We start from the raw sequence: 16,020 nt of genomic DNA on the forward strand, positions 1-16,020 counted from the left end.
GTAACCATAACAGGGGAGAAAAGAACTGTCACTCACTTTGTTTGTAATAGCCTAAAATTGGAAACAACTCAAATGTCCATCAAAGAAGAATGGATAAATTAATCATGGTATATCCATACAATGGATTACTACTCAGAAATAGAAGGGAATGACTGCTGATAGACACTACAACAGAGTGCTAGTCAAACAGAAGAGTGTATAACATATGATTTAGACGATGTTCAAAAACAGTCAACACTAATCTATACTGATAGAAATCAAAAAGGCAGTTGATCTTAGATAATGGGAGGCCAGATAAGGACTGGAAAGTGGGTATGAGGGGTTTTTCTGGGGTGTTCTCTTATTACATTTGGTGTCTTCTACGTCTTGGTCTGGGTTGTGGTTATACATACATATATAAGCAAATATTCATGAAAAATGCTTTGCTTAAGATTTGTTAAGTTAAATTTCACCCTAGAAAAATTTTGTTGCTCATACCCTATCTTTTGTGATTCTCCTCTCATACAAATTTGCTTAATACTACTGGTAGCACCACCTATAAATTACTTAGCATGAGCTTACATGTAAGTTCATTTGCATCCAAGAAGGATGTGAGGGAGTTCAAGATAAAGCATGATTACCTCAGAAACGTGGGCAAGCGTGAACATCTCCATAAAGTCCAAGATAGTCTGAGTGTCCTTGGAAACAATACCCAAGAGCAAATGGCCTTGTAGGCCTAGATAAATTCTTACCTCTGGAATCCACAGGGCACAGCTGACATGAGCCCATTTAGTACCTGTCCTGGTGGTCTTCATAGCCCCACCTTTCTTTGGACATAATAGACACTGAGGATGGATGCCCAGTACACAGGAGCGACACAGCCAGCTGCCTTCTGGGACCTTGAGGATGCCATAGCAGGCCTGGAGGCATGAGGAGAAGATGGGAGAATGGTTAGATTTTCTCACCAGGTCTAATGTCTACTCTAGTACAGAGTCACAGACTACCCTCTGCTTTTAGGAGAAAGAGGCACATAGGCAGGGCAAATTCATATCCAGGATTTAGTAATTTTAAAACATGCAAAAAAAGCAACTTATAACATCTGATCTAAGATCAGCATGTCTTATTAGAACTGACTTTAAGGATAACAAATAAGACTTGAAGTTAATATATGAATAGGAGAGCCCAACTATCTGAGTTTTTTTCTTCTTTACTTTCATTTTCTAAATTTCTTCAATGATTATGAATAATTAGTCATATACTTACTGAACAACTTCAATATGTCATATATACTATTATAATCAAGAAAAAAGTATTAGAAATAAACAGAATGAAACGTCCGAGAAGCAAATGAGCTGATGTTTATAGGGCCTACCAGTGCCTGGCGCATACAAAGTACTAAGCAAATCCTGGCAATTACTTGGTTGGGTTGAAGAAAAAGGGACTTGTGAATAAATCCTGAATTGAGTAGAATATCAGACTAATCACAATACCCCATAATGAGTTCTGGGAGCTATGTTAAGTTCTTTGTAGAATAAAGTCTAGCAAATAAATACATGAATTACTGGGTGTGGGGAGGAAGATTCTTTTGGAAAACATCCTAGATTCTCTACCTCCAATTTTGTCCAACATCCCCCTTCATAGCTTTATTCTCCCCATTAGAGAGAAAAGATGGGGGCTGCCTTGTTCCCCATGTGGTCTGGCATACCTTCCACAATGACTGATTCACCATGGCAGCTTCAAAATCTCCCCTTGACCCAGGAGGTTCACCCACAGTTCAGATTCAAGTTACAAGTTACCACCACGTTACCCCCAACTGGTCCCTTTTCTAAACTTTCTAGCTATATTTATCACCACCATGCTTCCAGATGTAAATTCCTATTATCCACTTTCTTTTTTAAAAAGATTTATTTATTTATTTATTCAAGCACTGGGTACAGTCAGAAGTGCAGGAGGGCGAGAGAATTCACCAGAGCCAGAGTGGAGAGCAGAACAGGCAGACCGACGAAGCACAATGCTGAGGGGAGCAGCGGGTGAATCAGGAGAGGTCTTGCTGCGCCATGTGGGTAGCTCCCTGGCCAGGGATCGAACTCATGCTGCAGTGGCTGCGGATAGCTTCATAGGTTGCATCTTAACCCCTTGCGCCACCAGGAAGGCCCTGTATTATCCACTTTCATTTAACACTGTCACTGGAGTTTTCTAGTCATTCCTATAGAGCAGCCCCTGGACTCTGACATTCCTTTCCAATAAACCACAACTGTTCTATCCAAGTCCTCATCATATGGTATGGATTGATTTATTTCTAATTTCTTTTCTTCACCCTTCATACCTTCAATCCTCCCTCTAATGAACTGTCACATTCTTACTAAAACAGATTTCATACCATTGCATAGTAATAAATCCTCTAGAAATCCCTTCTGCTCCCACCCCCAATCTAACCAGAGGTTAGCAAGCCAGTACTTGAAATCTGTTTTGTAAAGCCAACAAGCTAAGAATGGTCTTCATATTTTAAAAGGGACATTAAAAAAAGGATATGTAACAGGAAAACTGTATGTGTGGTCCTGAAAGTCTAAAATATTATCCAAACCTTTGAAGAAAGTTTGCTGGTTGTTGATCTAAAGCCTGCTGTTCCTCATCCACTTTTCAAGTTACTGTAACTCCTTGGGTCTGCTCTACTTTCTGATCCTGCCTGGTTTCCCTCACCAGGTAAAGGACTGATGCTGGACTCTAACCTGGAAACTCTTGCAATAGCAGGGCATCACTGTACAAGGTTCTTAACCTTCAAAACTTTTCTTTCTCTGAGGTTAAGAAAATTTGTTCGGAAATGAAAGTAAGTGTCCTCCTTAAAATAGAGTTTCTTTTAAACCAGCAGAAGAAAAACCATGGCTGGTTCTAGGAATACCCTTTATCTTCTGACCATTCAATTGGGTAGAAAATCATTTACTACACCTTTGTGTAGACTTACTTATGGTCATAAGATCATAGAAGCTTATATTTCATAGTGATTCTCAACTTTCTAAACCACAAAATGGTGAAGGCAGTGGACTCTTTTGAGAAAATGGTACAAATTCATGGACATATGTTTTACATATAATTCCAGGGGATTAAAAACTCCATGCCAATATTACCTATATGACACACACAAAAACTATCAGCATATACCTTCAGGAAAATTAATTTAGGCATAAGTTTGAGGGCTCACTATTTGGGCTAAGACACAGAAAGTGGAACATATAAAAGTACTTGGGATGGTCTCAATTTTCATATATTTTTTTAAGATTTATTTATTTATTTATACAAGCACTAGGGTACAGTCAGAAGTGCGGGAGGGTGAGAGAATTCAACAGAGCCAGAGCAGAGAGCAGAACAGGTAGACTGACGAAGTACACTGCTTAGGGGAGCAGCGGGAGGCAGCAGAGGTCTGCACGTCATGTGATTGAACTGGCGCTGTAGAGGCTGCGAGCAGCTCCGCAACACAGTGCTCAACTGCTGTGCCCCCAGGGAGGCCCCTGAATTTTCATATTTTTTATAGAGGCATTTTTTTTAATTTATTTGTTTGTTTTGTTTATACATGCACTGGGTACAGTCAGAAGCGCGGGAGGGTGAGAGAATTCACCAGAGCCAGAGTGGGGAGCAGAGCAGGCAGAAGGACCGGAGGTACATTGCTGAGGGGAGCAGCGGGCGGCAGGAGAGGTCTGCGCGCCATGTGGGACCCTCTCCCGGAGGCCGGGGAGCGGCCGGGGATCGAACTGGCGCCGCAGAGGCCGCGGACAGCTTCGCAACCCAGCGCTCAACTGCTGCGCCACCGGGGAGGCCCGAATTTTCATATATTTAATGAAAAAAATATTAAGGTTAAATTTTGAATTTTTCTTCAAATTACTGACTATAAGTGTATTATAGTCACAAAGGAACATCTGACATAACATGGTGGGAGTGAAGAAAAAAAAATACGTTTAATAAATACAGATGTCAATATGTCCACAATTCTGTTAAAGGAGTGAATTAAATCCTCCAGTCACTTTCAGTCAGCAGAGGGAGCTCTAACCTAAGACTCTCTTTAGAATTCAAGTGTATGTGCTCACTTTGGAAGAAATCTCTTTATTTCTGTATGATGTGAATAAAATTGCAATTAATAAATATAAGGAGATATCACACTACATAAATTAGCAATTGTGTGATTTTATTGATAAATGGAAACAGGAGAAAAATATAATGAAGGTTTTCATCAGACTGTGATTTTCAAATAAAAGTTTATCACTTTTGAATTGTATACCAAAAATATAAAGTATTTCCATGTTTTCAGAAACATTTTAAATAAAAATGATAAAAGAAAAAAAAAGAAATCTCTTTTATATGAGCTTGGCACCAACATCCAGCTTTAATATATACCAGCTTATGTCTACAAGGCCTGGACAGGTGTTAACATCATCTCTTTTCATGTGAGGAAGGGCATCATTTACAATCATTACTGGATATTGTTTTTCAAAATGTATAAAATACCTTTGAGGAGAATGATTATGCTAAACTTCAATTTGCTAGTCCAAGGACCTGAAAGTAATTCCTTGGTATTTTATCCCAACTACAAAGGACAAACACAGAAAATATATACAGATAACCTTTGTACTATTCCCTTTAAGCCTACTACAAATCCACAATCACTGATCTGAAAACCATAGGGTGAGAAAAAAATCAGAAAATTCAAAATTGTTCAGATCTTAGAAAAGTTAAATAGTACATACGTGGCACACTACCAAACCCACCAATGGAATCAGGGGAACTATCATTTAATCAATACACAAATGGAATAAAGACTATAAACAGCCTCACACTGAGTGAGTTCTAGTATTGCCCCATATTAGTTGTGGTGTCAAAGTTAAGAAAAACTTTCAGTTTAAGAGCTTTAAAACTTTGGAAATGCAAAGGACTATGGACCTGTATTGTCAAGGTACTTAAGTTAATGTTTAAATGTTAAAGATTTTCTCTCCCCACTAAAGATGTGATATAAGTGCCAATGAACTGGCAGAATGAAGATAAATTCTCTAAATTCAGTCTTTTGAAGAAGTAAAATGAAGAAAATGCCCCCAATTGGTCACAGAATAATTTTGAGTACATTCTAATAGGTTAGGTGGCCCAAGGAATTAAAGTCTTAAGCCTTGGTTAGTTCCTGTCTCTTGTGTTATTAAATCATTTCAGTCATTATGTAGCTAGAATGATAAAATCTGTCCTGGTTGAAAGGACAGAGCTGAAGTTACTTAGAGAAGGTCTTCCATACGGTCCCTTGTATCCCTCTTATCTTCTTGCTCCACACCTTCCCTACTCCACCCCACCGCTTTCCACAGTGCTGAACTGCTCAGAGTTGCTTCCAACATACTTTGCCCACTTTAACCATCATGTCTGAATATGTTCTCCTCTCTGCCTGAACATAGATTTTATCTGGCATTTCCTTTTGGCCAATAAGATTTAGTTTGGATGTTCCTTCTGGAAGCTGTCCCTGACCCCAGGCCTCCAATGTACTAACATAGCAGTACGGACGTCCATATCCAGAAATACTTGGCATACTAAGCTAAATGGCAGTTTCCTTATAGTCCTTACACCAGGACGTTCTGAGGGTAAAGATATGATCTTTCTGAGGGTAAAGATATGTCTGCTTTTTCATCACTGAAGGTGTCCACAGTATGCAGCACAGTGTTAGCATACAGATGGTGCAGTATATTTGTTTACTATGTTAAGATAATGAAATGGGGCCTCCCCTGGTGGCGCAGCGGTTGAGTGCTGGGTTGCGAGGCTGCCCACAGACAGCAGTGCCGGTTCGATCCCTGGCCACCAGCGAGGGTCCCACAAAAAAAAAAAAAAAAAAAAAGATAATCAAATGAATGGAATACAACAGGTTCAGGAGAGAGAAAAAAATCATTTAAGGTAAGGGAGTTCAAGAAAGGATATGAACTAGATGTTAGAAGACACATGGACTTTTGATAGCTGGAGGTGGGAGAAGACATTAAATTGGGAAACAGCTGAAATATGGAGATGGGATGACATCAGGAGTATTTATCATGCTCCCCTGAGTAATCTTATTTCACAGGAACATAATGGTTGAGCAGAAATAAAAAGGAAAAGAGGTGAAAACAATGTTATGATCACAATTAAATTAAAAAGGTAGTGTGGTAGAAAGAACACGTAAATTGCGGTAAAAGCTTGGGCAAAGTCACTTCACCTCACCTGGTAATATGTGTAAAACTGAGATGTGGGAGAGCTTTTTACAGTCCTAAAATTCTATGATCTTTAAAAGTGGAATGAACCTAGCCTTGAGTGGATATATTTGGGAGATGAGTGGGTTTTGAGTACCAGGATAAGGAATTCAGATTTCCAGCTGTAGAAAGTACAAACTCACCAAGGTTACTGACCATGGATGTAACCTGATGATGTAACAGGGATTTCAATGAGGAAGAGGGACTCCCAGCTAGGCAGCAAAGAGGCTCCACAGGGGACCTTTAGTAGTATTGACCAAGGCAATCTCGATGGTACATGCACGAATTTACACAATAAATGCATGTGGGGTAAAGCCAGTTAAGTTACCTGGCTGATCATAAGAAGTATTGCCTCTAAAGAAATTATTGAAGGACGGACCAAATCTTTATTTTCACCCTTTAATGCAAGCTGCTACCACAGATATGGATGCTAGAGATCATTACATAGCTTTAGAAAGGCTAACCATGGGCGGGGGGTGGAGGGTGGGGTGGCAGTCTTCACTCTCACTAACCTGATGCACACAGACGTTACACTTATCACAGAACACCATATCATTCCCTTCTTCACTGTCTGGAGACCGGCACACATCACAGATCACATCTTCATCATACTCTATACCTAGCCCTTCCTCTGTCTCAATAGCATGGTTCATATTTTCATGGCAATGGCGTTCCAGGACTTCTATTGTCTTTTCCATAAGATTCTCATCAATTGGCCCACAACCTGCACAAAAATACAAACAATGAATCAACCCTTAAGTCAGCTGTCATTCCCAAATCACTTACTGTGAGCCCAGTGAAGGAGTTGGGGGGAATTGTAAAGGATAAAACTATCTTTCCCCTGATCCAAAACAACCTGATTTCAAAGAATCTTCTACTGGAGCTATTCTTCCCCGCTCCCCAAATTTAACTGTTTTGCCAATCATTTACACAGCTATAAAATTTTGGTAGTATATCTTCATACTTCCATATGTGCATATGCTTCACTCACCCTGTAACCAAAGTATAAGAACTATTCTATTATTTACCTATCATTACATATTAGATTCTGATACATGAAAGGAGGGAAACATTTCACTATATATCTTTTAAGATATTCTACCGATCCTTTAAATTTTCTAAGTCCTAGCCAGTCTCCTCTAAATCTCTGTTTCCTCTTATTCCCACCAGGGAGGACTTTCACTGAGCTCTGCAATTTTGAACACTTAATAGTATGCTAATAATTAAAATCCTAACTATTTGGATATAATATTTCATTCTTAGCAAATTAGCCCCAATGAGCACATCTAATAGTAATACAAAGAAACTTTCATATAAAAAGTATAAAACTATAAAAGAAAATTCTAGATACTGATTATATATATGAAATATTTTGTCTCTCAAACCTGACTTTCAAAAAATTCATAATATTTTCCAGTGGCAAACTAATACAAAATAAACTTATTGCACCCAGAGTCTAAATACAAATTCTAAAGTTACTTTGTCTCTTAATTCATGTTTTTCCTTTTATATTTTCAATTTTTCTTAGTCTTCTGTACTTAGTAATCTGACTAAATGATCTATATTGTGGATAGTGGTAATAACTGAAATTTTTTCTTCTTAGGGGTACTAATGACTTTGTGAGAGCACAGATGTATTTATTCTAATAGCTTATAAACTCAGGAATACTTCTCAAAATGATTCGAAACAAATTTATCCAAGTATTTCACCTCATTTGTAATATAAGATATTCTAGGGAACATTGAAATTCCACATAAACTGTATTTTTAATGATATAGCTACTTATGAAACCGAAAACTACCCAAGTAGTATGCTTCATTTTTCCAGGCAAAAAAAAATGTCACATTTTTTTTTCCTGGAGTGGTATCTGGTTAGAAGAACACTTGGATTCAAACCCTAATTTCACTTCATATTGGTTATATAAATTTTGATGAGTCATTTATCCTTTTAAGGGCTTTGTTTCCGTATCTATAAAATAATGATAATACCAGGGCCTCCCCGGTGGTGCAGTGGTTGGGCGCTGGGCTGCGAAGCTACCCGCAGCCTCTGCAGCGCTGGTTTGATCCCCGGCCACTGGCGAGGGTCCCTCATGGCGTGCAGACCTCTCCTGCTGTGCCCGCTGCTCCCCTCAGCAGTGCACTTTGTCAGTCTGCCTGTTCTGCTCCCTGCTCTGGCTCTGGTGAATTCTCTCACCCTCCTGCACTTCTGACTGTACCCAGTGCTTGTATAAATAAATAAATCTTAAAAAAATAATGATAATACCAGACCCACTGATTTCTTACGAGGTTGAGGTGAGGTAATGTCCATGTAATGCTTAATATGTAGTAAGCAATTTTAAAATTCCTTACACTGCTCAACTGAATATTATTTTTAGAAGTTTATTCTAAGCTCTCAGAAACCTCACTAAAATACATTCACCCTAAAGAAAAACTTAGGATAAGGCAATCCCCTTTTAAAATTCTTCCAAGTCTAAATGCAATGTGGTATCTTGGATGGGATCTTGGCATAGAAGAAGGTTATTAGTGGAAAAACTGGTGAAAGCTCAATAAAGTCTGGAATTTTATAGCAATGTACCTGTATGGGGTTTTTAGCTTTGAGTTGAAGAATAACATACTTGTAAGAAAACAACTTACCCATTTCTGCAAGGTCTTCATTGAGTTCCTGGAGCCAGAAGATGTCCATGTCGTCTAGGTCATAGCGGCACACAGATGCTGCCAACTCCATGATGTTGATGTAGCCAGGCTCTGCAGTCTCTGGGTCAGAGCAGTGGATGTACTTCCGGGGTCGGACAAACAGAACCTCCTTTACCTTCTCAGCTATAATTCTAGAAAATCAAAAGAAAGATATTGATAATGATCAACAAATGACAGATTCCAGGAACTAACTGGATGGGCTTAACAGCATTCAGACTCCACTGCAGTGGACTTGAAAGCCTTCTTTTTCCACCTTGGGGAAATCCCCTGCTCTGCCAACTTGGAGGCACAGCAGATCTCTATCAAGAAAGCAAATGGCTCTATAAATTCCTTTTCATCACTTGCTATAAACATTCTGCTAACAAAACACTTCATTTATCCTCATGGCTCACACGTTTCTACTACCATCATTCTAATAAAATGGTGTTGCATTTGGTGTTCTTGGTGCAAAGGTTACCCAGTTTATTTAGAAGGGGAATCCTGGGAAGGGGTGATGCCCGCACAAAGGGACAGACAGATTCCATACCAAAGATGTATTTTAGCCAAACCAGTGATTTTCTGCCATGGAGGCAATAATGGATGGTGGTAGAATACAAGCTAGAGACTCACACAAGCCTGTTTTTATCTTCCACTTACTTGCATGGTAATCTTGGAAAGTTGATTTCTATAAGGCTCAGTTTCCTTAGCTAAGAGTAAGGGCAATAAATTATAAGTTATGATAAAATAACATCAAACTTAAAGGGCTATTATGACATCATATGAAATTAAACATAAAGTGCTTAGCATAAATGTATAGTAAAAAATAGCTCAATAATGTCATTGATATATTTTTTTAAAAGATTTATTTGTGCATACAAGAGCTGGGGTACAGGCCAGAGGTGTGAGGGGGTGAGAGGATTTACCAGAGACAGAGTGGGGAACAGAACAGGCAGATTGACCAAAGTACACTGCTGAAGGGAGCAGCGGGTGAGTCAGGAGAGGTCTGCTGCGCTATGTGGGCTGCTCCCTGGCTGGTGGTGGGATCGAACTGATGCTGCAGAGACTGCGGATAGCTTCATAGGTTGCGTCTTAACCCCCTGTGCCAGGGAGGCCCCGATATTATATTTCTTACTATTTTCACTATTTATGCAGATGAGGCCATGGAGTTACACAAATTCAAGATATTTCCCAACCATAAATAGCAGCAACCATGAGTTTGAATAACGGTAACATGAGGAATGAAAGATTCCTGTTTTTCCACCAACTTCTCTAGCAGGCATGAGCAAATCCCTATTTCCCTTCTTCCTTTCTGATACTAAGAGTCCAAGGCAAGGAAACAAAGCAAACAAAGAAACAAGTTTCTCACACCAATGACTTTTTCTCATTTGATATTTTAAATATGGTACGAAGCATCAGGTATTATAACCGAAAATATACATGGATTATTATTTCCTGGCAATTTTAAAGAACAGAATGGGCCATCTAAAAAAAGAGAGAAAGAAATAGACACACACACGTCATCATAAAATAATGAAAAATGTTTCTCTGGAAAGCTTAATGTACTCACAGAAATATATACAAATACATATAGGCAAACGCCACCCTGTAAGTATAAATATTTCCTCCTAAGCATTCTTCCAAAAGCTTATGTTCCAAATAATGTATGTTGAAGAAAGTTAATAACCACACACATTTGCACATTTTAATTTTTCTACCATATGGAGTTTTTCTTAAAAGCCAAAGGCAGCAAATATTTGAGGAAAAAAGCAGAACCTAAAATATTAATTGAAGTTAAAAAGTCAGTAACTGCTTTCAAAGACCTGCTTCCAATTGAAATGAACTCAACTGAAAAGGATAAGACATGCATATGAATTTCCCATTGACTATGAGATTAAATATGCTTGGTTCTTGGGTGCAAGGCCTACAAGATTATTAGAGAAAATACATTTTCATTATTCTTTAAGTAAAAATTAATGAACTACTACATGTAACATGAATCTCACAACCATGATGAACAGAACCCAGGCTCATTATGGAATTGAGGTTATTGGATGGGGAAGGAGATGAGGTAGAAACAAAGCGGGGAGGGGCCCAGTGGCCTAGGATAAATGACTATGGGTGCATTGATGGTGGGATGATATAACACACATCTGAGGAGGTACAAACCTAGTCCCCTAAATCATGAACAATGTCGTAAACCAATCTTACCTCAATAGAGCAAATAACAAAATCCAGTCTCAGATGAATATATACTGTAGGATTTTATTTATATTAAGTTCAGAAACTGTAACCTAAGGTGAAGCAGGGCTTCTGGGTTGAGTAACGTTCTATTTTGTGATCTGAATGGCAGATATTATTAAATCATGAAAATTCATTGAGCTATGCAGTATGCTTTGTGTACTTTTCTGTGTGTAGATTATACTTCAATGCAAAATTTATAATAATGATGATGCTATCTCACTATCTTTCCATATGTATTTTGAATTAAGGGTCTGAATCTGAAGACTCAGTCTATAACAATAAATATTACAGACTGAAACAGTAATATAAAGACAAGGAAACATGTAGGTAAAAGGTGAAGTTAATACAAATTCACAAGGAGAAATTCTTGTATTTAAAGTTATAGAAAGGAGGGCCTCCCCGGTGGTGCAGCGGTTGAGCGCTGGGTTGCGAAGCTGCCCGCCGCCTCTGCGGCGCCGGTTCGATCCCAGGCTGCTCCCCGGCCACCAGAGGAGGGTCCCACATGGCGCGCAGACCTCTCCTGCCGCCCGCTGCTCCCCTCAGCAGTGTACTTCGGTCCTTCTGCCTGCTCTGCTCCCTGCTCTGGCTCTGGTGAATTCTCTCACCCTCCCGCGCTTCTGACTGTACCCAGTGCATGTATAAACGAAACAAACAAACAAACAAACAAATAAATAAATAAATAAAACATGCCTCTATTAAAAAAAATAAAAAAAATAAAGTTATAGAAAGGAAAGGTTTCTGAGAACTAGGAAAAACTATTAATTTGGGTTTTTTTTAAATGCACCCTTAATATCTTTCAAGTACATGTAACACTGCTATAGCTGGAGGAGATACCATAATTATACCTGGGTGATTTTCTTCTCTGCCCACTATGTACTAGGTAGAGACACTTGTTAAAAATTAATTTTTGTTATTGAAGTACCATTATTTTATATCCTTGCTAGTGTTTTGATTATATAGAATTCCCCCCATATAGTCACCATATCCCTCCCCACTAGTCCACTGTGTTCTCCCCTTCCATTCCTACTTTCACCCTTCTCCCTCTGAAAGCCTAAAATCAATGGTCAGGTTTCAAGGGTTGGTGTTAAAAGTTTGTCTTTGACCCTTTGTTTGGTTTCTCTATATTCCACATATCAGTGGTACCATTTGGTATTTATCTTTTTCCTTCTGGCTTATTTCACTGGAAGGAAGTATAATCCCTTCCAGTTCCATCCAGGTTTCTGCAAATGGCATGAGCTTATCTTTTTTTGATTGCTGAGTAGTATTCCACTATGTATATATATACCATATCTTCTTGACCAATTCATCTGTTTTGGGGTATTAGGCTGTTTCCGTATTTTGGCTATTACAAATAGTGCTGCTAAAAACACAGGAGTGCAGGTTTTGAATTACTGTTTTTGTATTTTTTGGATCAATACCTAGGAGTGGGACTGCTGAGTCATATAGCTCATTTTCAGTTTTCTGAGAAACCTCCACAATACTTTCCATAGGGGCTAGACCAGTCTATATTCCCACCAAGAGTGTAAAAGGGTTCCTTTTTCTCCACACCCTTGCCAGAACTTGCTGTGGGCTTTTTGATATGGGTCATTCTCACAGGAGTGAGGTGGTATCTTGTGGTTTTGACTTATATTTTCCTGATGATAAGTGATGATGAACATTTTTTCACGTATCTGCTGGTCATCTGTATGTCTTCTTTGGAGGAGTGCCTATTTAGCTCCTCTGCTCATTATTGGATTAGATTATTCAGTAGTGTGTAGTCATATTTTGAATGGTTCACCACACCACTAACCAAATCAGCAATAGGATTGTTTAGATGCTATAGGAAATAAAACTTTAATTTGGATACTTGAGTGTAATTAAATGGTACAATACTTTTTGGAAAGGTAAAAGAATCAACAATCATACCTCGTTTAGCCTCATAGAAAGAAGGCCAATCTACTTGTTCATTAGGGTTAAGCCAACATGGCTGCAATAAAACTACCCGTGGCCAATATGAACACTGTTGTGACACTGAGGAGGCAATAAATGGAAGCAGCAACCATTCTAACCTGACCTATGGCCTCCTCCAGTGTCTTATGCAATATGAGTCTTTGTCTTCAGTTGATACAAATATTTGACAGGTAGAGACCATGTTACATTTCCTTATGAGTGGAATAGAATCACTTGTTCACAGCATAGAAATTGCACAAATACCATAATATCAGGGATTTTTAAAGTCTTGAAATGTCTTAAAAGCTAACTAAATAGTAGTCCTTTGAAATAATCTTTCCAGTAGTTTCCCAAATGTTCTTCCTTAATTTATCATCTTTAAAGGACAGAATTATTAGGAAAAGGAAGAAAGAGAGGCAACTGTATAGTCACAGGTGGTAAGGAGAGCTGCCTACCAAAATGTTTCTTTTTAATTTTATACTCTAGGTTGACAGCTTCTCTGTAAGACTCTTTGTTTCAACGAAGAAACAAGGGACTATTTTAACCTCTGTAACAGATGGTATTTTCAAAACCCCGTATGCTCTTTTGCAGTGTGGCTTTGCCATTCTCCCTTCAAGTGGTAAAGCCTAGTTTCCCTTTTCTTGAATCAGGGAGGGTTTGTGACTATTTTCACCAACAGAATACAGATGTGATGCTATGAGAACTGTGGGACTAGGACAATAAACTGAATATGGTTTTCAGTTTGTCTGCTCTGAAGCGTGCACTTGGAGGGCCTCCCTGGTGGTGCAGGTGGTTAAGCACAGAGCTGTGAAGCTGTCCACAGCCTCTGCAGTGCCGGTTCGATCCCCACCGGCCACGGAGCAACCCACATGGTGAGCAGACCTCTCCTGTCTTGACCGCTGCTCCCCTTAGCAGTGTGTTTTGTCAGTTTGCCTGTTCTGTTCCCCACTCTGTCTCTGGTGAATCCTCTCATCCTCCCACACATCTGGCCTGTACCCTGGTTCTTGTAAAAATAAAATAAATCTTAAAAAAAAAATAAAGTGTGCACTTGGAGTCCTGTGTCTTGGGCCTGTAAAAAGTCTGACCAGCTGAGGTCATGCGGTGAGGAAGTCTAGCCACATGGAGAGGTCACATGTAGTCTTTACAGTAGCCCAATCCTGGTGACATACATGTTCATGAATAACCCATGAGATGATTCTAGTCCCTAGCTGTTTAGTCACTCCCAATCTCTGAGTCTTCTTACATCTAGGTAAAGTTCTAGATATCACAGAGCAACAACAAGCTATCTCTGCTGTATCCTGTCTGAATTCTTGACTAACAGAATCTATGAGTATGACAACATAGCTGCTTGAAGCTGTCATGCTTGAATACAATTTATTATATAGCAATAGTAACTGGAAATATTCTCAAAGGACTGCTTTAAACTTTATTTTTTTAAGATTCATTTATTTATGTATACAAAAAGTGGGGTATAGGCAAGAGGTACGTGGAGGGGTGGGGTGAGAGGATTCACCAGAGACAGAGTGGGGAACAGAACAGGCAGACTGGCTGAAATACACTGCTGAGGGGAGCAGTGGGCAAGACAGGAGAGGTCTGCTGTGCCATGTGGGTAGCTCCCTGGCTGGCTGGGGATGGAACTCATGCTGCAGTGGCTTGAATAGCTTCATAGGTTGCACCTTCACCCTTGCGCCACCAGGGAGGCCCTGCTTTAAACTTTAAATAGAGACAAGCCAGTGCATGGAAGTGTTCTGTACATTGTGCTCCTTATTGATTCTCATAATTCAAACCAAGAGTGGTAGACTACTGCTACCTAAAATAGAATGGAAAGGATATGGAAAGACTGGAGTGAGGAGAGTAGGGAGAGGTGAGAGAGGCATGATGATCAAATACAGCAGTGGAATGGAGGCAGTTTTGTGCTCCAATTTATCAATAGGGGTGTTCTTCCTTTGACTTTCTAGGTGAAATATGAGTATCTTTTGAAAACATAGTGAAGAGGATCTTCTTTAATATTAAATAGGGGTATAAGACAATGAAGAATCAAAGTTTGGGAAGAAAAACAGCAGCACACTTAAGGACATTTTAAGTCTCAGATGTGTGTACTGGATATCCAAGTAGAAATATTGAATTGGCAGTTATATATTTCAGTGTGGAGTTTAATGAACCAGTACTGTTCTTTATAGCCTAGATAGTCAAATGTTTAAATTCCAGACATAGGGACCTGTCTGAATATCTAATCATTCCCTCTTTCATGGAATGATCATTAATGACCCAGAATATATGATGGGATGTTGTTAGGTGAAAAAAAGCTAGTTTACAGTGATCCCATTTACTTATATATACATATATTTGTGCATATAAACATGTACTATGCAGATGTTTGGCACTCTGAATATCTCTGTTTTTACAGTTAGTCAATAATTCATCTATAATTTAAAAAACATACACATACATATATGCTAAATACATCATTAACCACATGCGTATCATACAACTTATATTGTATGTTTGTTTTCAACCAAACATGAAGTATTGCCTTCTTTTCACTGGAACTTTGCTGCAATAAAAGTTAACTTACAAATACAGATGAAAACCTAAAATTTATCTGAAGCTTGCTTGTCATTGACTAGTATCAAAATATCCAGTCTACCTAAAAACACGTAGGGTTAATACCACCTTTATTTGGTAAACTTACTTGTAAAAAATTCTCTGTGGTAGTCAACAGACTTATCTAAGCAGCTTTAACTTACAGTACAATCTGGCTATATAATTCTTTGTATCCTCCCTCTTAATTACTCCCCCCCCCCACTATGCTGCACTACATAAAATGTACAGACAGAAAAGAACTGCAGAAAGGACAATGGAACAAGGAAAAACCTAGTCTGAAAGCCAGAACAAAGATTTTGAAATTGACCCACCTATTCTATTGTATCTTTTTATTTTCTTTTTTGGTTATTATA

General features: G+C 38.9%; 1 protein-coding gene across 7 annotated transcripts in view; it reads right to left on the bottom strand.

Moving 5' to 3' along the window:
* The window catches only part of JADE3 (jade family PHD finger 3), a 135,056-nt gene that overhangs the window by 15,282 nt on the left and 103,754 nt on the right, over nt 1–16,020 (bottom strand). For all 7 annotated transcript variants that reach the window (XM_037512483.2, XM_037512485.2, XM_037512484.2 and 4 more), the window contains 3 exons: nt 8,855–9,045; nt 6,734–6,945; nt 732–899 (listed from right to left, as the gene is read on the bottom strand). In XM_037512483.2, the coding sequence (XP_037368380.1) occupies nt 732–899; nt 6,734–6,945; nt 8,855–9,045 (571 nt within the window). The remainder of the gene's footprint in view (nt 1–731; nt 900–6,733; nt 6,946–8,854; nt 9,046–16,020) is intronic.

The sequence above is a fragment of the Talpa occidentalis genome, unplaced genomic scaffold, assembly GCF_014898055.3.
Source record: "Talpa occidentalis isolate TD23 unplaced genomic scaffold, MPIMG_talOcc4v2.1 talOcc4.15, whole genome shotgun sequence".
NCBI classification, from domain to species: domain Eukaryota; kingdom Metazoa; phylum Chordata; class Mammalia; order Eulipotyphla; family Talpidae; genus Talpa; species Talpa occidentalis.